Genomic DNA, 25675 nt, shown 5'->3' with positions numbered 1-25675 from the left:
GCTGCTTCTGCTGTTTCTGTGACTGAGTTTGAAAGCTGTTCCGCCAGAGAAAGGGGGCAAATAAGGGCCTTTTTTTAAAAATTTTATTATTATTATTTTCTCCACGAAAATAAATAAAACATCAAAGTTCGGGAGAACTGGCTGCCCGCGCTCCGCGCCGTCACGGGTTGGTCAACGAGGACCCATGCAGGAAAGGAGGCTCAGAAACAACTTAGAAATCTAATGATTTAATAACAAAAAACAACCTCAGAGGAAGAGGTGCAAAAACTAGTTAGCAAACCACAGGGAGAGCATACAAAACAAACCAACACTGAACACAGGAGGGCCTCAACTGAAATAGGGAACAAGCTAAATCAACTAAGTGCAGACAGCTGTGCACTCCTCCACAGAGATCAGGAGAGGGTGGAGATCAGCTGGGAGGAGCCACAGTCAGGCTGCACGGAGGAAGAGAAAAGAGGTGAACCAGACACCACACAAAAAAAGAGAAACATATCTAAAACATAACACGTGCTGCTGTCTCTCCCCAGGCGTGTAGAGCGGGTGAGCTCTGCTGAAAGCCTGGGAGTCTGTCTTCAGATCGTGAACCAGAGAGCCAGAGTTCCTGATTGGCTGATGTGACGCAGTGACCTGTCAAACTTCTGTGTTCTGCTGTGAAATGCAGCCAGACATTCGAGAGTTGCGCAGCACGCCCTCTCATGCTCGCCTCGTTATTGGGTGTAAATGAGCCCGCCCACTATAGGCAAAGGGAGGGATTGGGTAGAACTTCAAAGTACTGCAGAGAGTAGAAATTATTGAAAAATATATGTTTAATGAAACTTAGCAACATTTACATTTTGTTTATGTATTGAAGTTTTTTTTCTCTCAACTCGATTTTAACCACTACTGACATGACACTAAACTAAGAAGCCTTATCAATCCTCCATCCTGCACACGTCAGATGACGCAGTGAAATAATGATGATCATTTTTACGTTGAAAGCACATACCCCCCCAATGGTTAATATTTTTATTTCAAATTGTGTCTTTTTTTCCCACAATGTCCATCAAATAATTATGTGTCATGAAATATTTAAGTGTGCTTTTTAATGGCTATTTTAATATTTTAATGCCATATTAACATTTATTTCCACTTTTATGTATTTAACTCTAACTTTAAATAATTAATGACACATTTATTTATTGGTGTATTTATTTATTTCAAATTCTCCCACTTAGTCCTCCATATTAATTTAGCTCTTGTTGTTCCTGTTGAGTAATGCCTGGTGGTGTAGTGGTTAGCACTCTCGCCTCACAGGAAGAAAACCCTGACTTGAATCTTTCTCTGTGGAGTTTTTCCTCCTAGTACATGTGTGGGTTTACCCTGAGCTCTTTGGCTTACTTCCAAAGTCCAAAAATGTGCTTCACAACTTAAATGATGATTATTAAATAGACCTTATGTGAATGTGTGTGGTCTCACAATAAACAGATGGCCTTTCCAGTTTTATTTATTATTTTTTTCTTATGGATGTTTACAGTTTACCTAAAGTTTAGCTGGGTTTTCTAGAGGAAGTGGGTCTGTTTTTGTTCAACACTCTCTCTATGCTTAGGAACTGCAAGCAGTATCAAGTTTCAGGACATGCTGGGAGGCCCTCTTATACATTTTTTCTGTAAGGAATTTTCCTTGACTGCTCTGTTTGGTTGTGTGATGAGCTGATCACATGCTGTAACATTTTCATGGCTGTACTGACCTTTTACTGAAACTAAAATTTCTAAGTCTCTGGGATGTTACACAACTTGTACTACAATATATGTTCCTATCTTTCTCTTCTTTTTGAAGAGGCAGGTCTTAATAAGCCAAGCTTCTATCAAACATGTCTCTGTATCATTTTGTTGTAAATACAGACTTAAAACACAGTTTTTTTGTTTGCTACCAATAAAATTGTATAACGTACTGGCATCAGTGGGAAGACAAATGTGTAAACCATTACAGTCAAAATCATATTGATGGACTTGCACAAACATTGGAATTCACATATCAGATAAAATTCCATCACTCTCAATTTCCTTTTTTAAAGTTTTACACTAAATGTAATGAAATTGTGCCTTTAATTTTCACTTCTTCAAACCAGAAGTGTTAGGGTTAGAGGGGTGTGACCACGGGAGCATGGATGTTTGTTTTGCAGGGACAAAATGTTTGTCCCCAGTCAAACTAGTTCGGAGACCAAGTTTTGCTAATGAGATCTGCTATATTCCACTTCAGTCCACATCCCTCAGAAAGGCCAGACTGCTGTAACAGTTGGAAGGAAAAATAGTTTAGGAGGAGGTCGGGGACACGAGCAGAGGAGCAGATCAAGTTTCATTGTCTCAGCCTAGTTTGAAAACTCGCTTTGTTCTTCCCGGGTCAAACAGTTTCTTGATTTTGTGTCGAGTTCATGTCCTGATAAAGCTTTAATAAGACAGTTTGCAGACTCTGTTAAACCAACGAGACATAAACAGAAGAAATAACAAGAGAGGAACTCACACGGGCAGCAGGCAGCATGGAGTGGGAGTACTTTGACAATTTGAGACTGGTGGTCCTGCTTCTTTGACGTGTCTTCCCCCTTGTGGTGGACAGAGGAAGGACTGCTTGGAGAAACGGGGCGTGGGGGGTGGGGGTTGAAATGGCATGCCCTCTTTATTAGGTTTACAGAGGTTAACCATACTTATAAGAAAAAGCAATATTTCTATATGCTTATTGATTATTATTTCAAAAAGAAAATCTAACCACTTGATACTTCTCACTCTGAAAAACCAGAGTTTTGGGTGAATTTCCACATCTCAACATAAACATAACAGGTTTGACAATGTAAACCAAAATCTATAATTTACACTTTATCTTACAGTTTGTCAACTTTATTTTCTTATAGATTATCTAGCTATAATAATAATTTAAAAAAGCACCCATGTTTTAATTTAGGTCTTGCTGTTTCTTTTGGGTAATGCCACAGGAAGAAAACCTTGATTTGAATCTTTTTGTGTGGAGTTTTCCTTCTTGTGCATGTGTGGGTTTACCCTGAGCTCTCTGGCTTTCTCCCACAGTCCAAAAATGTGCTTCACGACTAAATTGTTGATTATAAAAACAACTCTAGGAGTGACAGTAAGTGTGTGTGACCCTGCGATAAACAAATGTACAGGGTGTATCGTGCCTTTGCCCAACAGAAGCTGGGACAGGCTCCAGCAACCCTGTGATTCCTGAAAGTAATTGAGGTGGCTTGAAAAACTGATGGATGAATATTCCCGTTAGGGCTTTCCCTTACATGGAAATTTGTTGCTCTTCCCAGAAAGTTTATGTATAATGTGCTCTGTTTCCACCTATAACTTATTTCTAATCAGCTTCTGTTTGGTTTGTACAAATGATTGATTACACATATTTAGTTTAGAAAGAAGACTCAAACAAAATTTGTTTTTATGCTTAAAAGTTTGATACTGAGAGATGATACTTTCTGTACTGGATAAACTGAGCCTATATCGTTTTTTTTAGGTAATGGTGTATACTTGTATAGCACTTACGTCCTTATAGGCTCAAAGCGCTTTAGAGTCACAGTCCCATTTACCCATTCTCACACTGATGGGGTCACTGCTACCAAACATTGCCACCAACCCATAACCACAAGAGGTAATGTGGAGGTCAGTGCCCTCCTCGAGGACACTTTGATACATCGGTGGTCAAGGCAGGAATCAAAACTGCAATCTTCCGATCAGAGGTCAACTGCCCTGCCTCAGCAAAGGCACACAGAAAAATGCATAAATGTGCAAATATTATTGTGGGTTCTTTTAAAAACTGAAAGTAATTTACTATATTAAGCTGCTAAAAAACTTGTTATGTAGAGGAATATTACATAAATATTCTTTACAAAAAAGACCTTATGAATCTAAAGTCTTCTGAAAAGGTAAACTATGTGTGGGTGTGTGTGTGTGTGTGTTGGGGGGGGGGGGGGGGGTTGTTGAATTCAGCCAAATACTCAATAGGACTGGCTATGGATACCAACTCAGAAATGGGGCCATCATCAGTCACCTCCTCTACATGGTTGACATCAAGCTATACGCTAAGAGCAAGCGGGACATTGACTCCCTGATCCACACCACCAGGATCTGCAGTACTGACATTGGGATGTCATCCGGGCTTGAGAAATTCAGTCGGATGGTAACAAAGAGAGGTAAGAAGGGGTCTCACTCCCAGAAGGACCAATAGCAGACACTGAGAACAGTTACAAGTACCTTGGAATCCCACAGGCAAATGCCAACAAGGAAAGCTGCAACAGTCAAATATCTCCAACAAGTAAGGCAAGTCCTGAGAAGTCATCAGATGCCCTGCAGGAATAATAAGATTACCAAAGGAAGAGAAACAGACCATGGATGTTAAGACATGAAAGCTCCTCACCATACGTGGAGGGCTCCATCCCAAATCCAGCACCCTGAGACTGTATGCTAGCCGCAAGGAAGGAGGCCGAGGACTAGTGAGCGTGGAAGCCACTATCCAGGATGAAACATCTAAGATGCATGAATATGTCAAGCTCAAGGCCCCAACTGACAGCAAGCTCATTGAAAGTCTCAGACAATGAAAAGAAGAGGATGCTTCCCCCCCTGTACCTTCGTGGTGGGGGCGGGCGGTTGTCTGGAGTGTGGGGTGGGTTGCCCTTGGGGGGCCCTGGCTCGTACCTGGGGTGGGGCGGGGGGGTCCTCTGCGCCGCTGGGTGGTGATGGGCTGCTCCTCGGGGGTTGGGGGGCTCTCCGGGGGTGGGGTCCCGCGTTGGCCCTCCTGGCGGGGTGGGGGGGCTGCTCCTCTGGCTGGGCTGGGGCCTGCACTCTCTGTGTTCCTGTGCCTTCCTGCTCTTGGGTGTGGGGGGCCTCTGCGGCGGTCCCGTGTGCCCCGGTCTGGGTGCTCGGCGTAATTGCCCGGCGGGCGGTTTCTCTCCGCGGCTCCATGGCGGATGTTGGGGGGTCCTGGCTGCGGCTGCTGCCCCGGCAGGGGGTCTTGGCGTGGGGATGGCCGGGCGCTCTCCCCCTGAGTACATTCCATCACCATCCACCTCAGCGAAACATAAACACTCACCTGAGCACAGGTATCAGCTCACCTTAGCACTAACCGTTTGTGTGACAGAATGAAAGTCTTTATCTGAATGGGTTTGTATGATTGAGTGTGTGAGCTGCTGTTACAGTTGAATTGAGTACATGTGTAGTATATGTATAGTATATGTGAGTATGTTTAGTTAAAATGTTTAGACTATCTTGGCCAACAAGTGTGTGTGTAACTATAGAGTGTGTGTGTAGACAGGCCCCGCCCATTCTAGTTTATCACTTAGTCCTGGTTGTTTTATGATGTTGCTTCCCTCTGTTGCCATCTTATCTTCCCCCCCACCCCTCCCCCACCCTCTTCCCTTTTTCCGTCCGGTCCAACGACAAAGAAAAACAAATAAATAAAATAAAACATAATCAATATAAATAAAGTTTAGCATTAAATACAACAGGGGTTTATACTCAATAAATCCCTGTTGTGACAGTAAAATCTGCCCAACACTAGAAGCTCTCAGCCCGCATCTGTTGGCTCAGCTGTTGGACAGGACAAGTTAAAAAAAAAAAAAGAAAAGCAGAGGATGCTTGAGAACAGAGCCTTATGGGAGGACAAGCCCCTGTATGGGGCGTACCACAAGACAATAACTGAAGTGGCTGATATCAAGAAGGCCTACCAATGGCTAGAGAGGACTGGTCTGCAGGACAGCACAGAAGCTCTGATCCTGGCAGCACAGGAAAAAACCCTGAATACCAGAGCGATAGAGGCTCAGATCTACCACACCAGAAAAGACCCAAGCTGTAGGCTGTGCAAAGAGGAAACAATCCACCACATAACTGCAGGGTGGAAGATGCTGGCTGGGAAAGCATATATGGAGCGCCACAACCAAGTAGCTTGAATAATATACAGAAACATCAGTACAGAATATGGAGTGGAAACCCCAAACTCCAAATGGGAAACACCTCAAAAAGTGGTAGAGAATGAGAAACCAAAGATCCTGTGGGACTTCCAGATCCAGACGGACAGGATGGTAATGGAGAACCAACCAGACATTGTAGTGGTGGATAAAGAACAGAGGAAAGCCGCTGTGGTGGATGTGGCAGTACCAAGCCATGGCAACATCAAGAAGAAGGAACATGAGAAACTGGAGAAATACCAGGGACTCAGAGAGGAACTGGAGAAAAGTTTGAAGGTAGAGGACCCGAGCTTGGAGTAGAAACCATCCGCGGAGGGTGAAAGGGGAGTTTATATATACTGCTCACAAAAATTAAAGGGACACTTTAAAGAAACATGAAGTTTATATGAAGTTGGATATCTATACAAATAACTACAGGGCAGTGTCTTAGGAACAAAAGGATATCAAGTCTTTTAATGGAAATAAAAGTTTTCAGCCTACAGAGCCTCAATTGTGTAGACACCATCAAATCAGAGTGAAATGAAGATGTGGCAGGCTAGTCCATTTTTCCAAAACTTTATTTCTGGAACTCAAAAGGCTTTTCAGTATCTTGTGTGGCCCCCACCAGCTTGTATGCATGCTTGACAACGTGGCGGCATGCTCCTAATGAGACGACGGATGGTGTCTTGTGGCATTTCCTCCCAGATCTGTGTGAGGGCATCCCTGAGCTGTTGTACAGTCTGAGGAGCAACCTGGCGGCGCCTAATGGACCCAAACATAATGTCCCAGAGATGTTCTATTGGGTTTAAGTCAGGGGATGGTGAAGGCCATTCAATTGTTCCAATTCCTTCTTCCTCCAGGTAGCGCCTGCATACTCTTGACACGTGAGGCCGGGCATTGTGGTGCATTAGGAGGAAACCAGGACCTACTGCACCAGCGTAGGGTCTGACAATGGGTTCAAGGATTTCATCTGGATACCTTATGGCAGTCAGAGCACCATTTCCTAGGCAGTAGAGGTCTGTGCGTCCCTCCATGGATATGCCTCCCCAGACCATCACTGACCCACCACCAAACCTGTCATGTTGAACCACGTTGCAGGCAGCATAACGTTCTTCTTGTCTTCTCCAGACTCTTTCACGTCTATCACAGGTGCTCAGGGTGAACCTGCTCTCTGTGAAAAGTACAGGGCGCCAGTGGTGGACTTGCCAATTCTGGTGTTCTTGAGCAAATGCCAGTGGAGCTCCACGGTGCTGGGCAGCGAGCACAGGGCCCACTACAGGACGTGGGGCCCTCAGGCCACCTTCATGAAGTCTGTTCCTGATTGTTTGGGTAGAGACATTCACACCAGTGCACGAGCAGTTGTTATGTTCTCATGTTGTTTTTCCTTCAAGAAACTTATTTTTACTTTCATGAGACATTTTTCCTAATAGTGCACACACCCCCAGTATATGTTCTCCTCCACAACATATGCATATTCTCTTTTCATTGATGCTGATTATAAATCCACCCCAGGCATTCACAGACGTAAATGGTTCTCTTAACGGGTTTATTTGGTCTCTCCAAATCCACTGTGAAAACTGCAAATACAAACACAATATGAATATTTTGCAATAAACATACAATATAAACGGACAGTTAAAACTAATTAAAAAAAACTAAAACTAATTAATCACCTTGTTGGCTGCATGCTGAGATGGGAGTTAGTCTTTGTGTCCTTCTTGCATTAACACGTGGTATCTTTTGCGTACAAACATGCCGTTAATATTTCCAGCATCTTTCTTCTCTGTCTGTACAACGCGATAACAACTTCCGGTCTTTTCAAAATAAAATTACTTTCAAAATAAACTTCTCTTAACTTAACTAACATTTATTAAACAAAAAACTTAAATGAGAATTACACTGATGTCCTTATCACTGAATTTAAATTATCTTTCTGTAAACTCTATAGTGCAGGCACTGTTTTCAGTGCAGGTGGGGATCTGCTGACTTCAACTGGGGACATTGTTGGGCGGTGGAAGGAATACTTTGAGGATCTCATCAACCCTGCTGACACGCCTTCCGTTGAGGAAGCAGAGGCTGAGGAAACTGGGGTGGAACTGTCCATCACCCAAGCTGAGGTCACTGAGGTAGTCAAAGAGCTCCTTGGTGGCAAGGCTCCGGGGGTGGATGAGGTTCGCTCTGAGTACCTCAAGTCTCTGGATGTTGTGGGAGTGTCTTGAGTGTCTTGGCTGACACGTCTCTGCTGCATTGCGTGGCAGACAGGAACCGTACCACTGGACTGGCAGACTGGGGTGGTGGTTCCCCTTTTCAAGAAGGGAGACCGGAGGGTGTGTTCCAACTACCGTGGAATCACACTCCTCAGCCTTCCTGGGAAAGTCTATACCAGAGTACTGGAGAGGAGAGTCCATCCGATAGTCGAACTTCAGATCCAAGAACAACAGTGCGGTTTCCGTCCTGGTCGTGGAACAGTGGACCAATTCTACACCCTACGACCGGAGCAGGAGCTTGGTTCGCATAGCCGGCAGTAAGTCAGACCTGTTTCCGGTGCACATTGGACTCCGGCAGGGCTGCCCTTTATCACCGGTTCTGTTCATAGTTTTTATGGACAGAATTTCTAGGCGCACCCAGGAGCCGGAGGGGATCTGGTCTGGGGACCACAGGATTTAATCTCTGCTCTTTGCAGATGATGTTGTTCTGTTGGCTCCATCGAACCGCGACCTCCAGCATGTATTGGAGTGGCTTGGAGAGTGTGAAGCGGCTGGGATGAGGGTCAGCACCGTTAAGTCTGAGGCCATGGTTCTCGACCGGAGAAAGGTAGTTTGCCCTCTCTGGGTGGGTGGAGTGCTCCTGCCTCAGGTGGAGGAGATTAAATATCTTGGGGTCCTGTTCACGAGTGAGGGAAGACCAGAGCGTGAGATCGACAGGCGGATTGGAGTGGCGTTAGACATTTTGCGGTCGCTGCACCGGACCGTTGTGGTTAAAAGAGAGCTGAGCCAGAAAGCAAATCTCTCGATTTACCGGTCGATCTTCGTCCCAGTATCACCTATGGTCATGAGCTCTGGGTCGTGACCGAAAGAACGAGATCCCGACTACAAGCAGCTGAAATGAGTTTTCTCCGGAGGGTGGCTGGGAGCTCCCTTAGAGATAGGGTGAGAAGCTCGGTCACCTGGAGAGAGCTCGGAGTAGAGCCGCTTCTCCTCCGCATCGAGAGGACCCAGTTGAGGTGGTTTGGGCATCTGATCCGGATGCCTCCTGGACCCCTCCCTGGAGAGGTGTTCTGGGCATGTCCCACTGGGCGGAGGCCTCGGGGAGGACCCAGGTCACGCTGGAGCGACTATGTCTCTCGGCTGGCCAGGGAAGCCTGTGGGTCCCCCCAGAGTAGCTGGAGGAAGTGGCCGGGGAGAGGGAAGTCTGGGCATCTTTGCTTAGACTGCTGCCCCCGCGACCCGGTCCCGGATGAGCGGAGGAAGATGGATGGATGGATGGATTCTATAGTTGTAGCAAAACTGATCCCTTCATTTCCAGGTTGAAATTTAGCTTTTTGAGTGTCTTTGGTTGTTGTTGAATCCTGTATACTCCCAAACACAGAATTAGTCAAGATTTTCACTTGTGTCTCAATAAAGTGTACAATGTCTGTGAACTTTGCTCTGCGATTATGTTTTTCTTGAAGCTCTCATGCTTGGTTCCTAAATCTTGTCTCTCAGTTTGTATGGTAATTTCTTGACTATGTTTACCATATTGGAAGGCATATCCAACTCATTAAAGTACTGAACATTTTCAGTGGCATTGCAGCAACCTCTCAAGAAGAGGCTCTAATCCTGCAGAGCTTTAGCATCTTCTGTTTTGATTTGAGGCCACAAAAGTGCTTTTCTATGAAAGCAGATGTAACCTTTAGTTTGATTCCAAGATGTTCGTTTAATAAAGTCTTTGCTCTCTGGAATCCCCTTTGAGGATTAAGATCTTGACAACTTCTCACTGGTTCTTTTGCATTTCTTTCAGTGTGCCGTTCCAGGATGAACAAACAATCACAGTTGTTGTGGGTACTTTTTTTGACACTTTTTTCAAAGGCTATAACCCTTCCGCTCTCCTTAGCTTGTTTACATTAAAAGTAGGGTCATCTGGAACCCACAGCGCTGAACTTTTTTTTATCATTGATTTTTGAGTTTCACTAATCCTCATGGCAGACATAAAATCCTGTCCACCTTTGTCCACATTTTTCATGGAAGGAATCACACATCAATATGTGCTTGGAGTCATCTGGACCCCAAAGAGAGAGGAAGGGGATAAAGGAAAAATATTTCAATGGATCTCCATTAAATTTTGGGATTTTCCTCTTAGGTAAAGATGAAAAACTTTGTTGCTGTACCAACAATGTTTTTATTTCTTTCTGTTTCATCATGATTTCAAGAACATTGTTATCAGCTTCTAACTTCATTGCAGAGTTTGCATTTGATTCATGTCCTTCAACATTTGTATCGACTTGATCTAGATGGCATTGTGCTTGCTGTAGAGGTTCAGAATTTGTAAACTGAGCTTTTGTCACAACAGATGTCTTGATCTTTGGCCAAGCACCAAGATGCTGCTCTTCAGGTTTTGTTTCTTGGACTGTAAGAGTTGATGGGAAAAATGTCTCTGGATTGACATTGAAAGGTCTTCACCTCACTCTCAGCTCACTCTGACTCCACTTTTTTGACAGGAGGGGACCTGAACTTGTGTCTATCACAATGTGGTGTGACAGGGGTGGCCTGGTTAACATAGGAGGCAGACTTCTTTAAAGTTCAGGAACAAAGTTTTATTCAGCATTGCACAGCTCACACAAGCTCCTTCCCTCTGCCAGCCTCCTTTTACACTGAGCTTCTTCCCTTTTATAGATATCAGCTAATTGGCTGGCCACGCCCAGGAAGGAAGTCACCTTGACCAAACAATAGGAAAAAAAGAAAGACAAAAGATAGAAATGTCCTGCAAACAATACATTTAAAGTCCTGTAAACAAAACCAACATAAATAAACAAACACCTCAAAACATTACAAATCAAAAAGTAAGCAAACAATTTAAACCCGTCTCACTTCCTGTGCCCCACCCTTAAACAGGAAGTCACAGGCTTGGCCACCATTTTGTCCTGTGGGCATCAGGAAGATGAGGTGAGAGATCACAAAATCAATAAACAACTTTGAACATGTGCAGTCTGTTTTGATCGTACTTGATATTTTAAAAAGGTGCCAACCATAAGTGCAAAGTAGATGCAACTACTTTGTCACAGTGTCTTCATCCAGAACTTGACAGACTCAGCACAGTAGGACACCAGTGTACATGGCAGTCTGAAAGTATTCTGAAGCAGTACATGAATGATCTGCGACGCTTGGCGCTCATGTCACACAAACACTAAAGGGTTCACCTTCTTCTCTCCAGTTCACCACTAACACTCTCGTTTAGATTATTTAGTAATCAGTAAATATCTTCTAAAATATGTTAAAGATTCCACCATTCATCCAAGTGATCATGCACCAGTTTCTGTATATATTGTTATGGAAGCTGTCACAACCTCAGGTTCAACAGGGAGGTTTAATCTTCTTCTTTTCCTTTTGGCTTTTCCCTTCAGGGGTTGCCACAGCGAATCAGTTTCCTCCATCTAAGCCTGTCTTCAGCATCCTCCACTCTAACACCAGCCACCTTCATGTCTTCATTCACTGCATCCATAAACCTCCTCTTTGGTCTTCCTCTAGACCTCTTTCCTGGCAGCTCTAGACTCAGCATCCTTCTACCAATATATTCACTGTCTCTCCTCTGAACATGTCCAAACCATCTCAGTCTGGCCTCTCTGACTTTATCTCCAAAACCTCTAACATGTGCTGTCCCTCTGATGTATTCATTCCTGATCCTATCCATCCTGGTCACTCCCAAAGAGAACCTCAGCATCTTCATCTCTGCTACCTCCAGCTCTGCTTCCTGTCTTTTCTTCAGTCCCACTGTTTCTAGTCCAAACAACATGGCTGGTCTCACCACAGTCTTGTACACCTTTCCTTTCATTTGTGCTGAAACTCTTCTGTCACACATCACACCTGACACTTTTCTCCACCCATTCCAACCTGCTTGCACTCTTAGCTCTAAAATTAGCTTAGACTTTTCTGCAGTCGTTCTGTACACAAAATAGTTACAATGAACTCAGCCACCATTTTTACCCAAAAAGTTTCACAATAAATGTCTTCTCCAGAAATATTAATAAACATAAACATCCATTTAAACCAAAATTGCACATTTGTACTTACAGACAAATCTACTTCCAGGCTTACACGTGAGGAGAAAACTATTTCCATGCACACGTTAGTCCTTCCCGTGTTCAACTGAAACGCTGCGTCTGATGAAAGTGAAACTTAACAAAAACGAAACTTAAAACACACAACTCTTTAACTGACCGCTAAGGGGTAGTAGTTACATAAGGTCAACACACTCCCCGTCTGGTATGTTACAGAATATACCAATATTTTCTACTTTTTGTGACCATCTTCAGACAAAAGAACAATCACTTCTGTTATGGGCCTGAGGTACGTCTTGGCAGTGTCTTGTTTTATAATCTTCACCTAATCTCAACTTTCCTTACTTTGCCATCCTCACTGGGTATGGCTTTTACAACAAGCCCCATGGGCCACTCGTAGCGTTTCACTGCACTGTCCTTTAGCAAAACAACGTCACCTTCTTGAACATTACATTTTCCCTTTCTCCACTTCTATCTTGCTTGCAATGTGGCAAGATATTCTTGCCTCCACATTTTCCAAAAACTGTTTGCTAGGTTCTGCACCTGACACCATTGGCTTTTGTAAAGTTCCTTAAGTTCGAAATCTAAAGCGGCTGGGTGGCTCAGTGGGCTAGGTGAAGGGCTGGCAACGCAGAAGCCCTGGGTTCGATTCCCAGGGGTGTCCACCCAGATTGGGTCCTTAGGCAAGACCCTTGACGCTGCTGCCTAACTGGGTGCCCCTCAAGTACAGGGTTGTGTCAGGAAGGGCATCCGGCGTAAAAACTCTGCCAAATCACTGATGCGAAACAGTGGGTGCTGTTACGCTGTGGCGACCCCGAAAGGGATAAGCCGAAAGTGAACTACCTTAAGTTCGAAATCTCCAGGTGGAGCTAGCAAGGTACTAGCTTTCTGCGTTAAAAGCATAGCAGGTGACAAAACTTCAGCAGTTTCAGGGTCTGTTGAAATTGGGACCAAAGGTCTTGCATTCATTATGGCCATGACTTCAGCCATAAGGGTAGTGAGCACCTCATGTGTGAGTCGTGTAGCAGCAGACTTCAACAGCAATCCATCAAGAATGCGTCGAACAACACCAATCATACGTTCCCACACACCTCCCATGTGGGATGAATGGGGAGCATTGAAGATCCAGGAGCAGCCTTGATCTTCCAAGTACGTCTTGATGTCCGGGTCAGTGATGTTTATCTTTAGTTCCTTGCATGCTCCCACGAAGTTTGTGCCACGATCCGACCGAAGGCGCTTGACTGGTCCTCTGATAGCCAGAAAGCGACGCAAAGCATTGATAAAGCTGGAAGTGGACATTGACTCTATGACTTCCAGGTGAACAGCTCGGGTGCTCAAGCAGGTGAACATCACACCCCATCTCTTACTTTCAGCTGTGTGACTTCTCGTTCGCCGTGAGGTTACATTCCACGGTCCAAACACATCTAGACCAACATATGTGAATGGTGGATCTACTGTGACTCTGTCTGCTGGTAAGTTGGCTATTTTCTGTTCCTCTAGTCGTCCTCTGAGTTTTCTGCATTGTATAAACTTGTGAATCACACTGGAAATGAGTCTCTTGGCTCCAACAACCCAAAGACAAGCTGTGCGTAATGCTCCTTCAGTGAATTGCCGCCCTTGATGAGCTACTTCTTCGTGGTAATGCCTGACGAGTAAGACAGCTACATGGTGGCCAGCTGGGATTATCAGAGGATGTTTTTCCACCTCAGCTAAATCAGCCGAATGCAAGCGACCTCCAACCCTCAGCAACCCTTCATAGTGCCAGCCCTTGCAGTGATCTGTCTGGGAGCTTTTGGTGAAGGACTTAGCAATGTGAATCAGCATTTTAACACCTTTCACAGCTGACTTCCACGTAGAGAAACGCTCAAATCTGTGGGACCCAAGACAAGGCATTATGACTTTCGTACTGAGTGAAGTCACTTGAGGACGTATCTCTTTATCCAATGTTGGATCCACAAGCTGGAAAGATTCATTGCACCTTCTATCAGAACTTCTCAAGAAGTCAGGGCCCAATAGCCAAGTGCTGTGCTGTAGCTGGGTTGCCAGAAGAGACCTTGTCCCATGATCAGCTGGATTTTGACTTGTGCTCACAAAGTGCCACTGATTGGGGGTTGTGGTTTTTCTGATCCGGGCTACTCTGTTTGCCACATACACATAGAATCGGCGAGAGACATTGTGAATGTACCCTAAGACAACTCTACTATCTGTGTAGAATGTAATGGAATGCTGTTCAATGTCACTCTCCTGTGTAACCAGCTCAGCCAGTTCAACCGCCAGCACAGCTGCACACAGTTCCAAGCGTGGCACTGTATGAGCCGAAGATGGAGCCAACTTTGCCTTTCCCATGATAAATCCAATGTGACACTGCCCTCCAGCGTCCACAATCTTGAGGTATGCAACAGCTGCTATAGCCATTGTTGACGCATCTGAGAATATACAGATCTCTCTTCTCTGAGCGTAGGTCAGCGACAGTGGAATAAAAGGCCTGTGGATTCTGAGATTTTCCAGTTCGCTGAGAGAGTCTGTCCATTTTCTCCACTGTGCCTCCTTGTTTGGCTGCAGAGGTTCATCCCATTCCTGCTGCTCCGTAGTAAGCTCTCTATACAACGCCTTTCCTTGAATTGTAATCGGGGCAACAAATCCAAGGGGGTCATACAGACTGTTTACCACAGAAAGAACTCCTCTCCTGGTAAAGGGCTTGGTTTCCTGTGCTACCTGAAATGTGAAACTGTCTGTATGTAAGTCCCAACTTAAGCCAAGACTTCTTTGCAGTGGCAGCGGGTCGGCACTCAAGACCAAGTCTTTGAGATCGTTTGATCTCTCCTCTGAAGGGAATGCATCCATGACTTGGTGTCGATTGGAGGCTATTTTGTGAAGCCTGATGTTTGATTCCGCCAACAAATGTCTTGTACACTTCAAGAGGCTGATAGCTTCTCCTTCAGTGGGCACAGAAATAAGTCCATCATCAACATAGAAGTTGCGAAAGACAAAATGCTTTGCCTCGAGGCCATGTTCCTCTTCACCAACCTCAGCTGCACGTCTCAAACAATAGATTGCCACAGCTAGGGATGGGCTGTTTGCCACAGCTGGGGATGGGCTGTTGCCGAAGACGTGTACCTTCATCCTGTATTCTGTGGCTTCCTTGCTGATGTCGTTGTCCTTGAACCACAAGAATCTCAGATAATTCCTGTGATCCTCTCTAACTCTGAAACAATAAAACATTTGCTCAATGTCCACAGTGACTGCCACTTGCTCTCTACGAAACCGCAGTAGAACACCTAGCAGTGTGTTATTTAAGTCTGGACCACTGAGGAGAGTGTCATTGAGGGACAAGCCGTTATACTGCGCACTTGAGTCAAAGATGACTCGAATCTTGTCCAATTTCTGCGGGTGATACACTCCAAAAATAGGCAGGTACCAAGCTTCCTCGCCCTGCTTCAGAGGTGGTGCTGCTTCTGCCTGACCGTTTTCAAAGATTTTCTGCATGAAGTCCACAAACTGTTCTCGCATTTCTGCTTTTTTCTGTAGCAGGCGCTGCAGAGCAGTATGACGCTTCATAGCTTGGCCTCTATTATTTGGGAGAGGACGATGAGGTAGGCGAAAAGGAAGAGGAGCCACCCAGTGATTTTCCTCATCAATATAGACGTCTCTGTCCATTATTTGAAGGAAAATGCCATCTTCGACTAACAGGGTGACTTTGTCATCATGTAGATTACTTTGGAAAACTGTGCTGTCTGTGACAATAGCTGGAGCTCCTTCGTGAGGGACACCAAGTAGACCAGGGGTCACCAACCTTTTTGAAACTGCGGGCTACTTCATGGGTACTGAATCATACGAAGGGCTACCAGTTTGAAATAATACATTTTCCTTAGTTTGTTTTTAGTTGTACATTATTAATAATGAATAATGATACTTCTCTATGTGAAGACACTGATTTCTTAGCATAATTATCAATAATGACAACAAGCTAGGAAACAGATATCAATATTCAGAATTTTATTAATCTCAACAGATCTTCTCACATTTTGAGGTAATGACCTAATGAAATGTTTTTAACAAAATTATAACTTATTAATGAATTATTAATTAATTATTATTAACGCTTTAATTCAGTCTCATGCACCCGTCCCTTTATTTTCCTTAAACCTCTGAACAGGTTGATTGACAGATCCCACAGCAGGCAAGAATCTGCGCACGGTGCGTTCACTGACCTCTGGACATAAGCGAACAGCCACTCGGCCCAACTCAGTCCGCTAAACTTTGTCATTTTTAAACAACCCGCAGCAAAACAGATCAGTTTTTCAGAGACAACGTCGACACTATTGAATCAATCGATTATATCCTGATCAGTGCCAGCGTCCTATGTTTTCTCTGATAAACTGATTCGTTTTACTGCCGATATCCGGGGCTCAGTGAACGCACCATGCAGAAACACTCAGCAGCTCTGGGTTCTGTTTCATTACACATGAAACTTTAACCAAATTCTAGGAATTTAGAAAAAACTGTATCGCAATGATACGGTTTCATAATAATGCGATAAAACACAAACCAACTCACGCGATAAGTCATTATAAACACGGCAATATGTGCTTCTTTTATTTGATTCACTAAAAAGGAGCATTTGAGTGACGTCACAGCAGTGTGGTGCGCGCGTGCCGCGCTGGCTCGCGCAGCGAGTCCATTGACAGTCTCAGATGCAAGTCAGAAGTCTGTTCAGTGGTAGGCCTATTTGAAAGAGTGTCCAGAACAAGTATTCAGGCTGCAGAGGTGCGGCAACAGATGAAGCGATGAGGAAATCTTGGTTATTGATTTTACACTGAAAAAAAAAAACTAATAAGATTTACTTAAGAAAATCCTCGTAACAATTTGCACTAAAAATTCTTGATTAAATTTTACTGCATTTATGAATATAAATACTACCAAAAACAGTCTAGTAAAATTTACTTACGTCCACAAGTAAGGTTATTATCAAATCTTAAGTAAATAGAGCAAACATAAATTTCTCTAATAAAATTTACATAATAGTAATGAATGCCCCAAAAGTGATTACAACAATTTGAAAAGTAGATCTTACTAATAAACAATAGAACAATTTTATTATATAAAAGACAAGTAAACTTAACTTCTTTACTAGAAAAATCTATGTATTTGCATAATATTTGAATTATTATGTAAATATTATGAGGAATAATTAAGTATATATTACTGATGCAAAAAGTTTGTTTTTTCAGTGTACAGAGGAGATGCACGATCAGATGTGATGCTGATCTCTCATGGCGCCCGCTGTGCTGTAGGCTACTCGGACAGACACTTCAGAAGCGCATTTAATTAGAAAAAAATCAATTTCCATTACGAAAAATATCCATCCATTTCAATACACCCCGGAAACCAGCTCCCAATAACTCTTTTTCGAAAAATGAGTTTTTTTGTTTTTGTTTGTTGTAATCTGTGTTTCCATCAAAGATTAATAATCAAATATTCTCGGTGTCTCCATGTGGGAAAGGGAGAAGGGGACGCCTCATTCTTTGTTATTAGCTGCATTTCCATGACACATTTGCGCAAAACTTTATGGAAATTCTAGGAATAAAAAAAAAAAAAACGTTTCGAAATGACACTGTTTCCATTAAAATATAATTTTGCGATAAAGCACGAACCAACTCACGCGATAAGTCATTAAAAACACGGCGATGAACGACAACAAGTATTTTTTTTTATTTCATTCACTAAAAGGGAGCATGTGGGTGACGTCACAGCTCTGTCTGGGGCGCGTGCAGCGCAGCTCGACTCAGGAGAGGGAGGAGTCTGTTCTGCGGTTAAAAGAAAAAGCAGCAAATAAGCATCTGGAGCTTTTTTCTGTCTGAAAACACCACAACATAAATTCAAGTTTCTGTCACGGCGCTCGCGCTCATGAGACTTCAGGCTCCAAAGTGCGTCTGTAGATGAAACGATTAGGAAAGGAGGAGCTGCTGCGCGATTCTGTATGACCCGCAATTTCTGAAGCGCTTTGACGCTGCGGGACTTCTCGGTGCCCCGGCTCAGCGGCGCTCAGATCAGACACTTCATACCAAGAAGAGCATTTATTTCGAAAAAAGTGTTTCCATTACAGTTTTGCGAAAAATGTCTATTTCGTCCTCTAAGCGCAATTTTTTTCGAAAAATAACTTTTTTTTTTCGAAATTGTGGTGTTTCCATTAGGAGAATTTATTATCCAAATTCCAATTTGCGAAATTTCAGAGTTAATGGAAATGCGACTATTGATTATCTCGTTAAGAAGAAAACGATTTAAAAAAAGAAAAATAGTGGGGCAGGCCGTTTTTGGCTTCAAAAAATAATGAACATCTATTTTTTAGATGTTTTAATTTTTAATTCTTTATAAAGGGAGGTGTTATTTAAAAAAATAGCATCACAATAAAATAAAATTTTCGAGCTTTAGTGAGTTGTGCTATTTTTATAAGAGGCCTGCGGGCGACTGACGTGGAGCTCGCGGGCGACCTGGCGCCCGCGGGCGACGTGTTGGTGACCTCTGAAGTAGACCTTCATGATGTTGGAGAAACGGAGCGCTGTATTTCTCTTTGACATTGATCATGCTAGGGCACGGCTTAAGAAAAGAGGCACGTCCATTTTGAAGGACATTTGTTCTGAAAACATTCACTTTTGTTGCTTGGTGAGCATCCCCCAGGCACACCTCACCCACAATCACCCAGCCCAAGTCCAATCGCTGTGCATATGCCATGTTGTTTGAACCATTTCGTTGTTCACGCACTTTATGAACACTGAGGATGTCCCGCCCCAAGAGCAGAAGGATAGGTGCACTGGAATCAGCTGGTGGGATTTTGTCCGCAACTGATGCAAGATGTTGGAAGTAATGTGCAATGTCTGGAGTAGGAATTTCAGATCGATCTTCTGGGATCATGTTGCACTCAAGAAGAGGAGGAAGTACTACCTGAGTTTTCCCATCAAGTGATGCAACAACGAAACCGCTAGCTTTCCTTCCCTCCACCTCCGTAATGCCTGAACATGTTTTGAGGGTGTAGGGAAATGGAACTCCGTTGATGCCAAAAAGAGTGAAGAAGTCCGGCTTCACCAGTGAACGGTTACTTTGCTCATCTAACACTGCATACACTCTTTGAGCTTTACTGGGCTGATCAGCAGGGTCAACATGAACCAGGCATATTTTAGAGCATGATCTGGGTGGAGGTGTGCTGCCACAGATTTCTGTACACTTAGAGGAGACTTCCGGAATTAATCCACCATCTTGCTCCCCGCCGTGGTCTTGCTCCTCCACTTGAGCTTGCGCTGTCCAAGGTGCTGGACCTGGGTGTAATGCAGAAAGGTGTCTGTCACTGTTACATTCCCTGCACTTCACCACTGCTTTACAGTCTTTAGCCAGATGTTTTGTAGATGCACAGCACCGAAAACAGATAGCCATTTCCCTCAAGTAAGCTTTCCTATCATCTAGGTGTTTACTCCTGAATCCTCGACACTTTGCCAGAGAGTGTGGTTTGTTGTGAATGGGACATCTGTCTTTTGGCTCTTCTACTCTTTTTACAGATGTGTCATTCTTGAAAATGGCAGATGCAATGGACACTTCAGTTTTTCTTACTGACACTGGTTTTTGAGCATTATACTTCAGAGATCTTTCTGCCAGTACCCCGCTGGTGGTTGATAATGTGAAGCTTGGATCATTCCTTGTCTTTGCCTGAGTACGTATGAAAGTTACAAAGAAGCTGAATGGAGGAAAAGACACATTGTAGTCTTCTTTGTATTTGGAGCCTTGCCTGATCCAGCACTCCTGAAGACCATACGGAAGCTTTTCCACAATAGGATTGACTCCTCTTGCAGTATCAAGATACGCTAAACCCGACAAGTAACCTCCTTGCTTGGCTGACTCTACTTCCAAAAGAAGGTCTCCCAATTCTCTGAGACGTCGGTTTTCTTTGTTGGAGATTTTTGGAAAATTCTCCAGTTTCTGTAGCAGAGTGTGTTCAATAACTTCTGGAGCACCATACATATCCTCCAGTCGCTGCCAAATCATGTTGACACCACCTGCTGGGTCGTGAACATTAGCTGATCTTATCCGCATTGCATGTGTGGATGACTCTGGACCCAGCCATTTAATCAATAGGTTGAGCTCCTCTCTGGCTGTCAAATCTAGCTCTTTGATTACTTCCTGGAAAGACAATAGTTCTCTGGGCGATCATCAAATTTTAACAATCCAGAACTCACCATCTCTTTTTTGATGAGGTATTTTGTCAGATCTGTTATTTCTGGTGCTTCACATGGGTAGTCACGGAAACTGGCTGGCGGTGATAGATTTGGATCAGCACTTGGATAGTTCATCCCTGAAGTATCATTAATTTTCTCCAATTTAATACGTAGCTCTGGTGGGTGTCTCTCTGTCTTTTGGGGTGAGACTGTGTGACTTATGTCTGTCTGACATCTTTCTGTATCCTGGGAAGCGAAAACTGGCTGATGTAGAACTGGAGCATGTTGTTGAGATTGCTGTGTTAATGAGTGCGCCTGCACATACTCACTTGTACGTTGTACACGGTCCTCAAGAGAAATGTGATCCAGATCGTTGAGGGGATCCTCCATTTGTGCTGCGGCTTCATAAACTGCAGCTTCAGTCGAAGCTGCTGTAGCACTCCTTTCCTTTTGTAGAATGTAGAGACTGGCCTCTAGTTCTGCTTTGCGTTGTGCTGATTCAGCCAACATCCTTTGCTGGTCTGCTTCCAATCGAGCCTTTTCCTTCATGACAGCTGCTTCTTTTTCGGCATAGCTGACTTGTATGCGAGCTGCCTCAGCTTTTGCCCTTGCTTTGGTTGCTGCTGCACTGGCAGACGACTTGGTTGATCTTGATGATGATCTGGAGCCTGTTACTTTAACCTGGTAACATAATGAACCTGAGACTGTTCATGTTGCTCCATCATGCATTCTCGCTTTTGCGCTGCTTCACAGAGGTCTGTCGAAAGCGTGCTGGTAATAGCGTGTTCCAGGTGTCTTAGCCCGCTGAGTAAATGTCTTTTTACTATTCTGTCCTGACGATTGCGTTTCTGAGCAAGGCTAGACAGATAGCGAACAAAAAAGAAGTCCAAGAAAAAAGTGCGTTTGAAAAGATGTACGTTTACTGGTAATTTCCATGTTTCCGTTCTTTTTCCTTTTTCTCTCTTTCTTTTTTGTAAAACTGAAAAATACAATGCAAACAATATATGAGTTTCTTATACAATCAACTTAAATTACAATGCCAAAATAAAGATTTGCAGCTTTCATAAAAAATAAGTAGTGATTTAGCTCTAAAATTAGCTTAGACTTTTCTGCAGTCGTTCTGTACACAAAATAGCAACAATGAACTCAGCCACCATTTTTACCCAAACAGTTTCACAATAAATGTCTTCTCCAGAAATATTAATAAACATTAACATCCATTTAAACCAAAATTGCACATTTGTGTTTACAGACAAATCTACTTCCAGGCTTACACATGAGGAGAAAACTATTTCCATGCACACGTTAGTCCTTCCCGTGTTCAACTGAAACGCTGCGTCTGATGAAAGTGAAACTTAACAAAAACGAAACTTAAAACTCACAACTCTTTAACTGACCGCAAGGGGGTAGTAGTTACATAAGGTCAACACACACGTTTTATAAGTGAAATGATAATTTTTATCAAATTCTCCTCCATCTCAGACTACTCAATTAATTCAAATGGTAAATGGTGTGTACTTGTATAGCGCTTTCTACCCTCCTTCGAGGGCCCAAAGCGCTTCACAGTCACAGACCCATTCACCCATTCACACATTCACACACTGGTGGTGGCTCCGCTGCCGAACACTGGCGCAAACCTCCCACCAGAGGCAATTCGGGGTTCAGGGTCTTGCCCAAGGACACTTCGACACATGGGCGGGCAAGGCGGAGTCGAACCCGCTCACTTCTGATCAGGAGTCGACCGCCCTACCACTGTACCACGGCCGCCCCAAATAGAGGGTGACGGGGCATCTCTGTGAGCAATCAGGAGATGTCCTGTCAATGCTCTACTTACCAATTTTAACTGCACCCTTTAGTACACAGACCTCTAACATATACACTTCTAGACACACATTCATCACACAAGGAAGGTGGGACCTTCAACCTTCTGTCCCCCGCCCCATCCCTGGCGCGCGTGCGGGGGGGACAGGACCCTCAGCCTGGTGGTCTAGTCTCTTGGGTGCTATTCTGGCGTGGGGATGACCAGACACTCTCCCCCTGAGTACATTCCATCATCATCCATCTCAGCAAAACATAAAGACTCACCTGAGCACAGGTGTCAGCTCACCTTTGCACTAATAGTATGTGTGACAGAATGAAAGGCTTTATTTGTGTCGATTTATATGATTAAGCATGTGAGCTGCAGTTGCAGTTGTATTGTGTACCTTTTAAATAAGAAAACATTATAAGCACATGAGCTGGAGTGCCGCAATCCAGCCACGGAGGCTCTTTGTCTGCCAAGCAGCCAACCCCCGGCGGGCCAGCATAGCGAATTCTGCTGCTCAGGGACTGGAAGCCTGGGTGGCAACGAGCGTTAGCTTTGCCGGACCATGGGTGGCTAGTTCTAGAGCAGGGGTGTCAAACTCAATCTCACAGGGGGCCAAGATCCAAAACACATATTAGGTCGGAGGCCGAACAGGATAAACATTTATTGAACACACTAATACTATATTTTTTAAACTTTAAAACCGTAATTTTTTAACATTACTATGAATAATAAAAAGGCAGGAATATTATTCCTGAATAAATCAACTTAAACCTTAAATAACTTTCAATATTTTACTCTCCATAAAAATATTTTCTGTCAAAACTATACGTTAGAAATAAGTCCAAGATTAATAACAATAAACTAAAATGATCTGGAGGACCAGATAGAATTACCCAGACCTTGACACGTGCTCTATAAGTTCAGGACGAAAATGCTCACGTCAAGTGGCCATATTGGATCTTTTCTTTCTACCTTTTGATTGAGTCACTGAAAATGTCACGCGCCCAAAGCTGAGTCCCTGATGTGTGGGCTTCAGACCACAGTCCAGCCGGCTGCTCTGCGTGAGGGCTGCTAGACTCGGGAAAACCATGTTTCCCAGGAGAACTGCGTCTATGAACGGCTTCAGAATATGTGAGTTGGTGGAGGTGGATTTTGAATATGGAAATGGCACTCTGTGCTCCAAACATTCCTGAGAAACCATTCAAAAAAACACGTGAATCGAAGTTTCCAATCATGTCGAGATAGAATAAAGGCGGATGTTTTTCCCACATAATTACATGCAGCTTAGATGCAGATTTCTGCATTGCTGCACAGATTTTAGGTGCATCTAAGGCTAAATGTGTAAACTTTAACCCTTTCCTTCTAGTCTGTGTGGTCATAAAAAGATATTGACCACACAGATTTAGAAAATCACTTAAAAATATTTTTATACAATTATTATACATTTATGGTCCGAATAGAGATGATCCCCATTTTGTTAAAGTTTTTGACTCATTACCAGATGACAATAACTCAAATATAATAATTGCTGGAGACCTTAATTGCTATCTTGAGCCATACCTGGACAGATTGTCCTCACACCCATCCATCCATCCATTTTCTTGACCGCTTCTTCCCTTTTGGGGTCGCGGGGTGCCGGAGCCTATCCCGGCTGCTGATGGGCGAAGGCGGGGTTCACCCTGGACAGGTCGCCAGTCTGTCTCAGGGCCTCAATCATAGGCTACGGCACCCCCGCGACCCCGGAAGGGATAAAGGGGTCAAGAAAATGAATGAATGAATGAACCAAAACACTTTAAATTTGGAGATAAACCTGGAAGACTGCTGGCACGGCAGCTCAAGGGTGCTGAGGCCTCCAGAAAGACAGATACTCTCCTAACTAACCCATCAAGTATTAATCTCTGTTTCAAATAATTTTATTCTGATCTTTACTCCTCTAAACACAAAGTTATGCAATCTAATCTTGACAATTTCTGTGATTCCCTCTTTCTGCCAAAACTGATAGAGATTCCCTAAATTCAGTTTTTACGTCACAGAAACTCGTCACCGCCATAATATCATTTCCATCAGGCAAAGCAGTTGGACCTGATGGCTTCGGCTCTGAGTTCCATAAAAAAGTTTTGTAATTCCCTCACTCCACTTTGTCTTAGAATGATACATCACTCTATTAAAGATAGTGTTTTGCCAAAAACCCTTTATGAAGCTAACATTTTTCTTATTTTAAAGAAGGGCAGAGACAAAACTGATCCTGGTGATTTCAGACCAATTGGATTACCAAATTTTGACCGGAAGATAATTACTAAAATTATACCAATTTGATTAAACAAACATCTGACATCTATTGGAATTATAGGCGTAACGCCATAGTGCCTAATATCTGCCGATATTTATCGGTAACCAATATTATCGTGCAACACTATTAAAGATCTCGTAGTTCCTTAACCAACCAGTCAGAACACTTCGTTCACAAAATGCTGGACTGCTTGTAGTTCCTAGAATTTCTAAAAGTACAGTTGGAGGTAGAACCTTCAGCCATCAAGCCCCTGTTCTATGGAATAAGCTCCCAGCTCATGTCAGAGAGGCCAGCACAGTTTCTACCTTCAAAACTAGCCTTAAAACATTCCTCTTTGGACAGGCGTTCTGCCAGGCTAGCTACACTCAAAAAAATGATTCAAGCCCTTCTTAAAGGTGACACATTAAGATTTAATTCATTTTACTCAAATTTAGTAGTTCATCAAACAAATATTTATATCTCATTCATGTTAACTAAAGTTATTTAATAGCAAAGAGCCTCTGATCCATTAACTCAAAATTATTAAGTTTTATTTTGTCCGCCTCCCCGTGCGCATGCGCATGTGGTTCAACGGTCTCTCCCTTCCTCCATGTCTCCTTCCCGCACTATCAGAAGCTGCACGTCGGACTTCGGGTTTGAAAATAGAACTAATTCCTGGTAAGTGTCATTTGATTCTCGGGTTTCCTCATGTTCCTATTAGTAGCATCACTACGGCGCAGTCCATGAAGTTGCACGGTTTTACGTAAAACTGTATGGCAATAGTAAAACCGGCTCGTGTTTCTCGTTTTTAAAAAAGTCGGACTACCTTAACTAGCTTGGCTAACCGTGGCTGCTGTTACCATATTTGAACCGTACGGAATGCTGCTTTGAGTCGGTAAGGTTTAGAAAGAACGTCTCGTTTACACGAGGAAGAGATTGATCTGTTTATGTACTTTGAGAGGGTTCGCCAAAAAAACAAAAACAAAAAAGACGCCATGATGCAAAATAGCAGTGTCCGGGGTTGCCAGGTAGTTACAGTTTTCCAGCCCAAAAGTCATCTAAAAGCTGAAAACCCACAAAAAATTGCTGTTATTCGCAAGTTCTTAAATGCGACCAAGAACAAAAAAATTTATGGAAATTCATCTTGGCCACATGTAACCCCGTGGCCAAGATGCACATTGCTGCATTACCCGGATGCATTTAATGTGCGTTCAAGTTT

The 25675-nt window shown here is 43.6% G+C and overlaps 1 protein-coding gene across 1 annotated transcript in view; it reads right to left on the bottom strand.

Annotated features, from left to right (window-relative positions):
- Nucleotides 1-25675, bottom strand: part of LOC112140538 (SH2 domain-containing protein 3C) — a 93461-nt gene that overhangs the window by 59001 nt on the left and 8785 nt on the right. The window contains exon 2 of the mRNA XM_024263534.2: nucleotides 2500-2600. Within this exon, the coding sequence (XP_024119302.1) occupies nucleotides 2500-2600 (101 nt within the window). The remainder of the gene's footprint in view (nucleotides 1-2499; nucleotides 2601-25675) is intronic.

Source organism: Oryzias melastigma, unplaced genomic scaffold (genome assembly GCF_002922805.2).
Source record: "Oryzias melastigma strain HK-1 unplaced genomic scaffold, ASM292280v2 sc00263, whole genome shotgun sequence".
In the NCBI taxonomy this organism is placed as follows: Eukaryota; Metazoa; Chordata; class Actinopteri; order Beloniformes; family Adrianichthyidae; genus Oryzias; species Oryzias melastigma.
This window is presented reverse-complemented; position numbering and strand designations above follow the sequence as displayed.